General features: G+C 51.2%; 1 protein-coding gene across 2 annotated transcripts in view; it reads right to left on the bottom strand.

Moving 5' to 3' along the window:
• KIRREL3 (kirre like nephrin family adhesion molecule 3) overlaps window positions 1–14,086 on the bottom strand; it is a 452,517-nt gene that overhangs the window by 77,236 nt on the left and 361,195 nt on the right. For both annotated transcript variants that reach the window (XM_081122433.1, XM_081122432.1), the window contains exon 2: window positions 11,905–11,982. In XM_081122433.1, coding sequence (XP_080978559.1) covers window positions 11,905–11,982 — 78 coding nt within the window. The remainder of the gene's footprint in view (window positions 1–11,904; window positions 11,983–14,086) is intronic.

Raw genomic sequence — 14,086 nt, 5'->3', positions numbered from 1 at the left:
AGTTACTCGTGGCTTCACCCGGGGGGCGCAGAGCGCCACTCACCGCCTCTCTTAAAGGCAACAATATTTGGTAACACTCCATGTCTCGGGGAGAGAATTCATGCCCGTAATTAGTTACTGTATATCACGGCGAGTACTCTGCTCAGGATTTACTGGGCAAATACCATTTAACTGCACAATAACTACAGGTCCTTGCTGCTTATTGGGTAATTTACTAAGGCTGCGAGAATGGGGCAGGAGGGACTCAATAGGAGGCATTGTAACCCCTTGAATCAAACTTTATGAGTTTGAGTTTTGGCAGGGAGGCGGCTGCCGGTAGCCAGCTCTCATCACTTTGTTTTGCAGAGTTGGCTGGCGGACTGCTTCCTTCCCTTTATTTATTGCAGGAGAGGTCTGGGACTGGGGTTTGGGGCTGGCCTGAGGCTGCCTGGGGCGATGAGGGCCTTCTGGTACTCAGGGTCTCTGGCTGAACACAAAGACACCCAGCAGGAACCGGCAGCAGGAAGCATGGCTTGGAGTTCTGGGGGCTCCAGCCAACCCTTCCATTTACTCCCTCCCCGGGGCTCCTTTGTTTCTGGGCCAGTGGGTGGGGAGTCCAGGGGACTGTCTTTGGCTGCAGCATCAAGATCATCCTAAACCCTCTCTTTCCTCGCAAGGGCCCCCACGGCCGCGAAGCAGCCATTCCCGGGCACTTGGCTGACACTCCCAGCCTTAATCAGCTTGAGCAAAGCCTGTCTTTGTTTGGCTGAGCACTGTCTCAACTCCTCTAACCTACTTAGACCAGGGAGAGGGGAAGAGACACAATAATGAAAAACGCAACGCGCAGCACTGCCACACGCAATCTAATAAATTACCCGGCGCCCGGCTGCCAGCCCAGACGAAGCCCAGTATTGCCTGCAGTAATTATTTGGATCAAATGCAGTTTATCTGCCTCATATTTGTGCTTCTGCGCTCTGTGGTAACTTATAAATGTCATTGTGGTGTTTATTTGTTATAATGAAACTTAATGGCATTGGAAGCCAGGAGCATAGCTGGTGGGGCGGCAGGTTTAAAACAATCTCTTCATCTCTGGAGAAGGAATGAGCCAAGATAACAGGAAACGGCCCATGGGGAAGAGGTCTGCAGAGAGGGCTGGGTGTTGTGCCCTGTGGTGGACAGAGGCTGCCAGCAGGCACCTCTGGAGGCACCTATCAGGAGGCGGGGAGGCTTGGCTGAGATTAGCCCCAGCACCACCCCTCTGTCCTTTCTCTACCTTCCAAGGGCATCTTAGGGGTGGGAGGTGTTCAGTCTTCACACACCCGACAGATGGAACCAGATAAGAGATACAGGTTGCCAGGGTTTTGGAAGGCCAAGGTCCTGACGGCTGGGGATGGAAATCAGAACCTCATGGTGACTGTGTCATGGAGAACAGACCATCCGTGAGGGTTGGGAGAAGACAGTGGGGGTAGAAAACAAAGGGAGGGTATCTTGGAGTCCAAAAGAGGGGGGGCTTTCTCCTTTGGGTGAGGAAGGGGGGCTGGTAGTAGGGAGCACGAGACACGAACAGGACAGGGAAGAGCTGGAAGAGGTAGGAGGCAGGGTGCCCTGATGGCTCTGCAGAGGAACCGTGCATGAGATGGGACATTTAGTGTAGAATAAATGATTTTGGCTTCTTACAGCCTTGGACTCTGCCATTTCCTAGCTAGATGGCTTTGGGCAAGTGATTCATCTTTCCCCAATTTCACCTCCTTATGTGGAAACTGGGAGTGATAACAGCTACTTTCAGGACTGTGATGCTGGTTAAACGAGGTGATGTGTACCAAGGGGTGCACACGGTGTTTGGCACACAGTAAATGACAAGCAGATGGCTGTGGCAGTGACTGGCATGTTGTAGGTGTTCAATAGACGTCTGTTGAGTGAATAAGTGAATAATACTTCCCACCTGCGTGCATTACAAAGCCTCCTTCCAAACAGCTCGACTTGGATTGAGACCTCACAACTGTGCAGGGCTGACCTTGTCACCCTCATTTACAGTCACCCCAGGGTGGTTATAGGAACTGCCCAAGGCTACCAGCTGGTGGGGGCAGTGGGCACTGGCTCTCCTGCCTCCCAGGCCAGGATTCCCTCCACCAGTCATGCTAGACAGCCCCCCCTCTGCCCGGAGGCTGAAGCCTTCCCTCCTGCCCAGCTGCCCTGCTCCTTGGAGCCCAGTCACAGAGCCTGCGCTGCCCTTCGCAGCTGCAACTGGAGGCAGAGGCACACGGGGGGCTTTCAGTCCACTTCATCTTAATACTACATTTAGCGTTTACTCATGAAATATTTATTCCCTCCCCTCAGTGACATGCTCGTGGAAGGCTCCTAACATCATAAACACAGATGAAAATTCGTAGTCGCTGTTACTTTCCCCACTAGCTGCTCCCCTCCCTCAACACACCTCCTGCTTGCATCTCAGCACAACGGGACTGGATTGGGGTATGAACCTGGAGCACTAACAACAGTGCCTTGTGCTTTAGGGTGTTTAATATTTTCTCCAAGCACCTGCACAACCACTAAGCATATTTTATCTTTGCAACATTTGACCAGAGGAAAGAGGGCTGCTCCCATTTTACAGACTAGAAAGCAGAGTTCAAGAGAGATCAAGGCTAAGATCACATACTTAGTCAGGAACTGAACTTATTATTTTAAAAAACATTTGTTATTATTATTATTTTGACTCCTAATGAAATGTTCTTTGGGGAACTGAGTGTGTTTGTTTCATGTAAATAAAGAAGAGCACCATCTTTTATGTGCAAAGATAATGACACCTTTTACAGTTTATGGAGGTTTTAACCCTGTTATTTTAACTGGTCTTCATAAGGCAGGCTTTATTTATTCCTATTTGACAAGATCACATAACGAGTTGATGGCAGATCTGAGCTTTAAACCATTATTTCCCAAGGAGGATTCCAAGGAACGCCAGTATTAATTTGTGCTCCAGGAAAAATGTTTTGTGGTCAAATAAGTTTGGGAAACTCCTCGAACCATACCCCCCTTCTGGGGGTTCTCCATGCCCTTTGGCATGTAAGTCTGAGAAATTCTGTAGGAGAGACTTGTTTAATTAGGGTTAACCCAGCTTCTCTCCACCTTATTTAACCATGGAGCCTGTATTTCATGGAAAACCTATTAACATGCTGCAGAAATGCAGCTCCAGGGAGATGTGCATGCGTGGTCCCTCCTCTGCCATATTTTCTGAGACAGTGGGGTTTGAAATGGGGCTGGGGCAAGAGAGCATAGAGGTTGGGGACAGGGTAGAAAGCCTGCTTGTGGGCCCATCAGAGCTAAAGTGCCCCTCCCCAGGCTGCCTCTTCTTCTTCCTGCAGCCCCAGCGCGGCGGATTCCAGATAATTCACTCAATATTACGTGTAGTTGGTCCAGCCTACAACTGGGGCAGGACCAGAGGGGCAGCCTGACTGGCTGAAGGGGGTGTGGGCAGTGCCATGTGGGGAGACAGGGGAGAGAGCAGGCCTTGGGCACTGGGGAAAATCTATGTGGGCCCAGGGTGGGCGCTCAGTCACGTCTGCCCTTGATGGTGATGGGGGAGTCACCCTGCCCTCATCTCCCAAACTCACAAAGCTCCCGGAGGCAGAGCAGAAGGGGGAGGACCAGGGCTTCATTCTTAGCTTTACAGGTCACTAGCTGTGTGCCTTCAAGTAGATGTCTAAATCTCTCTGAGCCCCAGTTTCTTCATCCTTGTAATGGAGATAATACCGCCTACCTTGTGATGAAGTAAGGATTAACTAATGTGGGTGGAAGTGCCTCCCTAGGCCCTCGACTTTCTGGTTAGTGCCCCCCCACTTCTCCCACTCCCTGGCAGTGCCCTGATATTACTCCGAATGGGTGGTTTGCACACCTTTACGCTCCAAGAGCACGTCACTTCTCCAGCTCTCAGCTCTCCCACCACCCTGCCTTCTGCTCTTTCACTATATACCTGTGTCCCCACTGGACTCACAACCCTATCAGGGATGTGGCCAACCCCATCAGTGCCCCACCCGCATCCCTCAGGCAGAGCCATTCAGTGCCCACAGGCAACTCCCAGTCGCTAGTACCTGCAACCTTCTCCTGAGGTTTCCTCTTAAGCTGCGAAGGCCACCCTGCTCCCACAAAGAGCAGCCCAGAAGTGCCAGGGAACTGACACCCCACCCATGCAGCCCTCAACCAGTTAGTGACAGGACCTGGTGAGACATACCCTACTCCCTGGGTAGCCTGAATTCCAGAGCACTTCTCAGTTTCCCCTTTGGGACTAGGCTCCAGTCGCCTACCCTGGTAGTGGGATTGATATTGGATGCCTTCCCTTTTCATGTCGATTCCCTACCCTCCATCTGTGCCCTGTGCATCCCACGTGGATCATTACACTCAAGACCTTACTTAGGTCCTCTGGGGGAACCTGAGATAAGATAAGGGCATCGTGCATGTGTCACACACTTGATGCCTGATAAATCTCCCAATCAGACAAAAATGAGTCCTAGGAACAATCTCAAAGATCGATTGTCCTACAGCAGCTGGCCAAGGGGCAGGGCCCGAGGAGCCCAGGACAGAAAGGCTGTGCTCCTTCCCTCACCGGGGGGGTCTTGCCCTCTCCTCGGTACCTGCCGCATGTGACAAACCTTGGCATGTGCAGAGAACTGGTGGCCCAGCCAGCATCCTTCCTTAGTGAGAGGAGAGCAGCTCGGTGCAGGATTTTGAGAGCCTTTCGTGAGCAATGGTTGAGAGTGCTGCTCTTTAAGGCTAAGACTAGCGGCTATTGCTGGTGCCTTTGACTGGAGGAGGGAGTCTTCCATTGCTCTATTTATCCCGCACTCTGTATGCAGTCACTGAAACTGTCACTGCGTCCCATATTCCATAGGCCATTATGTGTATTTCAAACCATTATATAAATGCACTTGATTTGGTGCTTCTGAATGTCATTAAACTCCTCCCCTACCAGTAACAACACCGTTTCCATGGAAACTAACACATTTGAGAAGGGAAGGCACAGGGAGGAAAGCAGTCGGAGCAGGGGAGAGACGTGTCCATCCGATGACTGCTTCCAGAGCTCGGGGCCCAGTGATGTGACATGGCCACTCTGTGGAGACAGGGCCAGCTCGTTCAGGGTTTTATTGACTCCCCTTCATAAAAGCCCAGGATGATTCATCTCAGCCTGAACCTGCTAATCCAGCATACGGCTCTGAAAACTTGATGGCACACAGGCCATTAAACACCCTCATTTATGCCGACTTTCACCCCGGGAGAGGGTGGAGGGAGGCCTTGGCATTCAGTGATGAAGCCTTTGAGGCCAGCCAAGTGGAAGGGAGGGAGAGGCACAGCTGCTGTAGGGTGAGACCCCAGGATTTTGCCAATGGCTGCCACCTAAGTAGCTAGGTCCCTCTGTCATCGTGCAGATAGAATTACAAAACTGTAGACACTTGGGGTTGGAGGGGTGTTATTTTTGAAAACCCTTACTGAGACCCTGGCTGAGGATCTGCCCGTGGCCTTGGTAGGCAGCAGGCTTCCCGACTTTGGAGGGGTTCAAGCATAGATTGCAATGGCCTCTTATAATACGATTTGCTCCCAGGGCTTAGGTCCGATATCACATTGTCCAGGGAGCTGTCTGGACTCTGCTCACTTGGTGTGCAGCTTGACTGGGTTTACGTCTCTGCTCCTCTAGCTCCCGAACACTCCTAGCTGCAGCGGTGTGACATTGTATAGGGATTGCTGTGACATCCTGGGAGGGCAGGCTGTCTTTATGTGCCCAGGGCCCAGCAGCACAGTGCAGGGCACAGAGCAGGCATTTGGTATATGGTTGGTGAAGTAATGGGCACTGAATTTATGTGCACTGGTAGTTGGCAGGGGAGACAGGAAGTATAAAATCATGGCAATATGAACATACATGTTCAGACTGAGCTAAGAGTTCTGAAGGGAAGGGATATGGTTCCATGAGAGCACAGACTGGCCGGGGAAGGGGGGGGGGGCGGTGCATCTGAGCAGGGTGCACTGGAGAAGTGATACCTAAGCTGAGAGCTGAAGGATGAGCTTTACTATGTGAAGGGACCGGGATGGGGAGTGGCCAGTGTGGCCAGCATACGTGAGGAGGGACCAGGACAGACACAGCTGCTGTGGCAGACAGAGCATCTCTGTTTGAGGAGCTGAAAGATGGCTGATGTCACCGGAGCACAGAGTGTCAAGGGGGCAAGAGGAGGCCAAAGAGGTGTGTGGGAACCAGATTATGCAGAACCGTGCAAAACACACCGAGGGTTTGGCTTTTTTCCTAAAAGCAACAGAAAGCCTCTGCAATATTTTCAACAGGAACAGGACATCAGATTTGCATTTTGAAATATTGCTATGGCTGAGGTGTGGAAAATGAACTGGATGGGAAGGGATCAGGCTTGATAGACACAAGGAAGCAGTTGTAATCCAGGCAGGGAAGGAGGTGATGGGACACGAGTGGTGGCTATGAGATGGACAGAGGTGGATGGACTCAAGAGATATTTGGGAGGTAACATTTCTAGGTCCTGGTGAGGGCTGAATATGGGTGTGGGAGAAATGGATGCTTAAAAAGGAGCAGGACTGGTCTGTGGCCTAGGGCCCCCCCAGATCATCTTAGATAAGCAGGTCTCCTAGTAGGAGTGATGGCCGGAGGAATGGGTCTGGGGAAAGTTCTGGAATCTTCCATCAGACTGTGGCAGCCGAGTGAAATGGCAGGCCCCCTGCTCCAAGACTGACTTAAATACCAATCATGAAGTGCCCTGGAAATTCGAGTCTTGCCATAAATAATAAACAGGGATGTTATACAAAATAACCAGCTTTACAGCCCCAGTGGAAGAAAACACATCAGTAAGAAAAATGAAATAAGAAAAAATGCACCCGAGAGCCCCAACTAACAAAATGACAATATTAGCCAATGTCCTGGGGGCTCGAGCAGGCGGTGAAGGAATGGTCTCGAGAAAATGACAGGGTGCTTAGCTTGAGCCAGACTGTGGTGGCTCCACAGTCAGACGGGAGGAGCTCACGGCCTTCAGACCCGTTCTTGCTGGGCCAGGTCCCTGGGCCGAGGTCCAGGCCACCCTGCTCCCGTGCCTAGGCCTGCGCCCCTGCTCACTGCCACCCGGGGTGTAGCTGAGCCGGCCTGAATTCACGCTCAGAGGGCAGGCGGGAAAAATAAGCGCTGCCCTCTGAGGCTGCGGAGCAAAGCCAGTCAGTCAGTGTCCTAGTGCTGGTACCTTGGGTGACCAAAGCACTTACATTTACGGGATCGGCGGTGAGAATAGGGTGTGAGCGGGCTGTTGAGAGCCAAGATAGATTTTGAACCATCACATTTTAAAGGCTTGCAGATGATTATGGTCACCATCACTCAGTTTCATACACAAGAAGTTTGAAATCCGAGCATCTGGGGACTTGCCCGGGGTCACGCGGCCGGCTCCTCACTCGGAGGTGCTCCTTCCACTACATGAGACAGTGGGGCACCTTCCTTACCATCTCTTCAGGGGACAGGCAAGACACAGTGGAAGTCTTAGACTCATTTTTACGGATTAGGGAATCAGGGTGCAGAAAGACAGGATGGACTCCACGCTGCGGGAAAGCACGTCAGGGCTGCTCTGCCACCCCGATTCCCATCCTCCAGGGCTGGGTCTCCCCCGCCCGGCTGAGGGCTCACCCCTCACACACCCAGGGGAGGTGTGTCCCCTCAGTCTGGACTAACACGGTGGTACCACCGGAGCTGTGGGGCAGGCGAGAGCCTGTATGGGGTCTGCCATCTGGGGAGCCGGCCTTCTCCCAGACAGCCGGGGTCTCTGAACAGAAGCTGCCTTCGCTAATCGCTGGTCCGTGTCTTCTGGGTAAGATGAAAGTGACAGCGCTGGGGACACTTCTGCTTTCCCTTCACTGGGTTGGGAGCAGCGCCAGTCGCCAGTCGCGTGCCCGGGATCTGTGATTCCGCCGCCGCTCTGGGTGCGGAGCCCTAGACGGGCACTGGAGGGAGAGCTGGGCGCAAGCACCCTCCCAACGGTGGCGTTGGCAGGAAGGCCCAGGGCCTCGCAGCCTCCTGTCTCTTCCTTTCTACCTCCCCATCTTCACTTCCCTTCTCAAGAGTCCTAGGGCCTGATAGAATTTTCTGGTTCCTTAGAAATGGTCTATGTCCTACTTACCTTTAAAAGCACCAGTGCTTAGAACAATGCCTGGAACTTACTATAAAAAATGGTATTATTTTCCGGTAGGTATTCAATGACTGTGGTGAATGAATAAATGATCTCCTTCCAGCAGCCCCATTTAAAGCACTGTGTACTTAATCACATGAAGACTGTTAGGTCAAACAAACCTGATACTCTTAGGCCTGATCTTTCTTTATTTCTTCCTTTCTTGTCTGCCTGTCATTCATTTTTGGTCGTATCTCCATTTGACACCACAGATGTGTTGAGTCCAAACAGGAAAGAGTGTGTACACCACCCCACACATATTTCTAACCACCTCCATTCCTCCAGATGTTGCAAAGTTTATCCAAGGGGCTCTTAAGCACTCTCAGATAGAGCGACTCTCATGGACTAGCACATGGCCCCTTAAATGATCTTTGAATAGTATTTTCTCTTTATTGCTTCGTATAGTTTAATTGCACCAATTGCGATTACTCTAGCTTATGATAAATCCCAAACCTATAAAGCTCCTGTTCATTCATGACTTTTCTCAGGCTGTTATTTTGGGGGGATGTAGCAGGAGGGGGGAGTGGAGGGAGAAGAAAATAAAAAGATACCAGATTAACAAGGAAACATGAAATAGAAGACCGCTTCTCCCCGGGTGACAGACGCCCTACTAAATACTGTTAAACAGAACAAATAAACTTTAATACGGTACAAGTAAGCCTTTTATACTTATTCCAAATGAGAAATATAATGATCACCACCTTATCTTTAATGGAGGAAGCAGCTAATAGTTCTAATCTCTCACTAATTCCAGCATCTGGGAGAGAAATAATTATTTTTTACCATTTTGCCAATTGTTCAATTTAATCCCAAGGTGTCTGCTGCAGCCTGGACAGAGATTTCTGTTTCTTGAGCTAATGTCATGGCTTCTATTCCACTTCAATTATTAATATGTGAAAGTTATAATTATTTTGAGTATTGGTACAAGATAATTATAAACCATAAAACAGCTCCCCATGCTTGCTGATGCCTTTTCTTATCTGCAGACGTGTTGGAGTTGGGCACGTGAGTTTTAGAGAGAGAAAAAAACCCCACATGTATAATGTGTCACTTGAGGTGGTAAGACTACCCACAGCGGGAGCAGAGGAGCCTCGTCCACCCCTCTGGTCCCTTTCCCTTCTCTGTCCATCCAGAGCCAAAGGTGACCCACCTCATGCATCTCCTCTTCTGCCCCGCTGTCTCACCTCCTCCTATCTGTCTCCTCCTTGTTATTTTACATTTGTAACCACTCATACGGGGTGGCTTAGCTTGCTGAACACCCCCGTGTCCCCTTCTTAATCCAGAAATAGCAGCAGCTACTGTGTCTATGGTTGTGTGTGAGCATGTGCATGGATGTGTGCGTTGGGGCATTTGGGAGGGGTGAGAGCCACATGCAGAGAGGGAGGCAGGGGTGAGGTGCTGGCTTCCCTGGGCCCTCAGGGATTCCTCTGCGGCCTCCCTCGTTCTGAATACCTTGCTTAATTCTCAAGTGGTCGTCACTAGGGGGAGGGCATTGGGCATCTATCAGTTGAAAGTAATAACATATTTGTGTAGATTGTATGTCTTTAGAGAGGGGACTCAGAGAGAATAGATATTGTTTTGGCATCTTCTCATTTTAAAAAGAAAAAAAAAACTTCTAAAATGCGGTTTTAGCTTAGCTGTCGCACAAAGTCAGGCCAACTGTCCAAGGCACTGGGTCCTGGTCTTGTTCCTGAGTCCTCATCTAGTCCTCCCTGACTCCCTTCCTTCCTTCTTTACTTAAGCAACATCTAAGACGTGCCTCTCTACCTAATGCTGAATTTCTCTTTCTTACCATTTCCTAAATTCCGGGTTCAGGGCATTACCATTGTACCTTTCTGCTCTGGCAAATGCATCCAGACCCCTTGCTATGGATTGAATTGTGTGCCCCTTTCTCCCAATTTATATGTTGAAGCCACACCCTGCACTGTGACTGTATGTGGAGGGAGGGCCTTTACAGAAGTAATCAAGGTTAAATGAGGTCATATGGGGAGGGCCTTGATCCAAGAGGATTGTTGTCTTCATAAGAAGAGCCTTCAAGGGCTTGCTCTCTCTCTGCCAGGTGAGGGCACAGTAAAAAGGGGGCCACCTGTAGGCCAGGAAAAGAGCTCACACAAGAACCTGATCTTGGACTTTCTGTCTCCAGAATGTGAAAAAATAATTTTCTGTGGTTTTTTGTTACAGCAGCCCGAGCTGACTAATAGGACTTCCCCACCATTAGCCGCTTGCGAAAGGTGGGGGCAGTCAAATCATGTTCAATAGTCATGTGACATGATTGTAGGCCCCAGGATCTAGGCTCAGCATCTTTCTTCTTAGGCCCCCAGAGCTTGAGGTTTCAAATCCAGCCCAGCTCCTGAGTTTTTGGCTTCCCCAGTCTGTGGCTTCAGCTTCTCTAATGAGCATGGCCAACAAGAGAATGTATCTATCCAGCACCACGGACAGAGGCACCCTGTCTGCGCCCACAAATGAGAAGTTACTGCCCAGCGCTCTCAGGAAGGCCCTGCTGGGAGTGGAGGGGCTGGGCCGAGACAGAGAAGAGTCAGGGAGGGAGGCTGACTGGCAGGATGCAGAAAACACAGCCTCCAACTCTGGGAAGTGGCCTCTTGGGGCTGCTGCCTCCTTAGGCAGACAGGCAGCAAAGTGGGGGAGGTGATATTCCTTGCGCTGGCCTGCCTCTCGTGGCACTGCCACCGTGATGGGTGCTGGTGACAAACCTCTAGCTGGCAAGGCATCGGGTTTGGGGAGGGTGCAGGTGTCATGGACTGTGGGTTGGAGGAGAGCCAGGTGAGCATAGGAAGCAAGCACTGGAACTGTGCGATGGCCCAACTCTGGGAATAGAGAAGGCACAGGTGAGTTGCTTCCCCCATGCCTGGCATGGAGCCCAGGGCCTCAGGAGGGGAGGGGCCCCTATCGCAGCAAGCTGGGCTGGTCGCAAGCCAGGGCTTCATTTGCCTGACTTGAATGAATAAATGGCATCCCCAGCCATTGTTTATCTACTTTTGAATCTTGACAAACAGTCTGTGGCATCTGATGGAAAGGGTTATTAGCTACACAGAGACAGATGGCTGGGGATGCAGGGCTTGGCTCTTTATTATACCAGGCCTGTAAGTGACAGCACTCCTTCCATAGCCCGGCCTCCCTGTCAATGTCAATGCCCTTCCCTAGCTTCCTGTGACCCAGGCAAGCCTCAGAGGGAAGACTCAGTGCAAGAGGAGGGCAGCTGAGCAAGTGGGAGGCGGAGGGGAGCTGGAGCTGGAGAAGAGGGCAGGTCTCCAGGGGTAAGTCCTTTGAGGATAAAGACCGTCTTATTTTCCTTCCCTTTTGTCCCCAGTGCCTTATAAGGTGGTGTTCCCTCAACAGACATTTAAGAAATGAGAGCGACTGAGGAGGGAGGCATAGCGGTGTGGATTAGAAAAGATAGTGGAAGCAGGTTTAACAGTGCCGGGGGAGCGGGAAACAAAAAGTAGGGAAGCGAGAGGAAGGGGGAGGCACAGAGGGAGGGGAAAGATGGCTTCAGGGAAGGGCTTTGGAATCCGCATATTGTGCTCTGGCATTAGCGACCCCTCTCCACGTTACTGTGTAAATAGCTTCATGGGCATCGAACTGCTCTGCCCACTGTCCTTTCTAGATGTGCCAGGTTCCTTTCCTTGGCACTAGAGTTGTAGGGCACAGCTTCCTCCCTCCACATTACTCCTGAGAGGGTAGGTGGGGTCTCACTGACCTTCATTCATTCTCCGAAACTTGTCCTTGGCCATGTAGCCCAGCACCAGGCAGCATCCTCTCTTCTGAAGGCCCAGCTCTGGAAGAAAAACACAGGCAGGTGAGCCGGGTATGGGTCAGGGATCAGAGAACCTCCTTTGCAGGGCACGCGGCGCTTGCTGCTCGTATCAACAGGGCTGCTTATTTATTTCACAAACATTTACACAGCACTTACTATGGCCCAGGCATAATTTTAAGCTATAAATTCCATATCTGATGAGGTGCATACATTATCCATTCTTTTTTCAATCCTCACCTGAGGACATGCATAAAGAGAGGACGGGAGGGAGGGAGAGAGAGGTGACACAGAAACATCGATGAGTTGCCTTCCATACGTGACCGGGGATTGAACCCACAACCCAGGTATGTGTCCTGACCAGGGATCGAATCAGCAACATTTCGAAGCACAGGATGACACTCAACCAACTGAGCCACTCCAGCTGGGCCCATTATTCATTTACACCACCCTCATTTTCACATGTAATTTATAAGCAGTCAGAGATGGAAGAGCTAGTGGGTGGCAGAACCAAGGGTTTGAACCTAGGCAGTCTGGATCCAGAATCCTCACTTACAACCACTACTCATAGGTTCATGAAGCCCAATATGTCCCAGGCTTGGGGACAACACCAAGATGATCCTGGTCAGGCCTGCGAGAGAAGAGGCGGAGTCCAGCAGCTGGTGCCTGGGATGGAACAGCGCAACCAGACAGAGTGTGACTCAACGGGATGGAGAAGTGATGGGTGAACTTGGAGGAAGGCACAGGGGTTTGAGGTAGAGATAGGGAGAGAGGGGTTTCTGGGGCCGGGGGTCCTGTGCATGCTTATGTTCAAGTACCATTTGCCACCATCATCAAGCACATCTGAGTTGTAGGCTCAGTGAGGAGCACTGGGGTTGGGGTGGCTAAGGGACACAAGACAGACTCTGGTGCCAAGGCCTGTGATGCAACTGGAAAACCAAGTTAGAACAACAATCCTAGGTAGCAAGTGCAAGAGAGAGTCTTTTCACAGAGTTTTTGTAAATCAGAGCCCGCTGTGTGTGAGCACCGGCCTGGAGGGCACCTGCCCCACAAGAAGTCGCGCTTTCCTCTCTGGTGTTCATCCTTGAATCCTGACTGGTCGTAAACACTCTCTGGGCTCCGAAGCAATCCCATCCCCCATTTCCCCTTGACCCCTACACCAACCCCACGGGATAGGCAGATGGGACCCTGCTCTGCACATGACACAGATGAGAATATTGAAATTCAAAGATGCTAAATGGCTTCCTGGGATTCTTTTAGACTTCCCACCCTTGCCTGTTTGCTTAGAAGTCCTACAAATGTGACAATTGCCACAAACTGGGTCAATGATAAGGGGTATGATTTCCTGAAGATGGGATGTGACTGCACCCTCTCCTAGGCCTTGCCAGGCTTTCTGGGCACCCAGGCGCTCCTCCCTCTATCAGTTTCTCAGAGAATGAAGCTCCCACAGGGTGGTGTGTTGGAGCAACTTCTCCAAAAACACTGGGTGTTTCTAGGCCGTTACAGCACCGGAAGGCTGGGCTCCTCCTTCCTACATCTCCATCCGTCTCTTGTTGCCCAGCGCCCCCTCCCTGAGCAGCAGGATGAAAGGGAACCCAGGGCCCATGAGAGACAGAGAAGTCAAGCTCAGGGGCTCTTGCCCTAGAGAAAAACAAAGCGTGGTGGGTGGCAGCTGAATGCCATGGCCCAGGGAGGTCGCTAGCTTTGATCTCCTGATTCTTTAAAGGGGTTTATTGACTATCAGTAAAGAGCAGAGAGGCAGACCTGAGCATGCCTATCCAAAGGCACTCGCTTCTTTCCCTTTCCTTCCACGCTCCCTCATCTGAAGGCATGGCCAAACCGCCCTCACTTCAAACAGCCTTACATCTCAGGCGCCCAAATTGGCGATGTTAAGTTCCCTCATCCGAGGCCTTGGTTCTTTCTTCGGCGGCTCCTGCTCTGTCGAGGGCGTGTGGATCAAAGCCCCTTTGATGTTTACTTACTATATTTGTGGATTCGTTCTAACAACCACCTTCAAGAGGCACGGATGCAGTGTCAGGAGGGGGCCGGCGGAAGGACAAGCTGTGAGGAGGCTCTGAGCTCCCCTGAACAATGGCCCCTTGCCTGAGACTGTATTGAAACCTCAGCA

The sequence above is a fragment of the Miniopterus schreibersii genome (genome assembly GCF_964146895.1).
Source record: "Miniopterus schreibersii genome assembly, chromosome: 20".
Lineage (NCBI taxonomy): Eukaryota > Metazoa > Chordata > Mammalia > Chiroptera > Miniopteridae > Miniopterus > Miniopterus schreibersii.
Note: the sequence above shows the minus strand (reverse complement) of the source record. Positions and strands in the feature narration are given on the sequence as shown.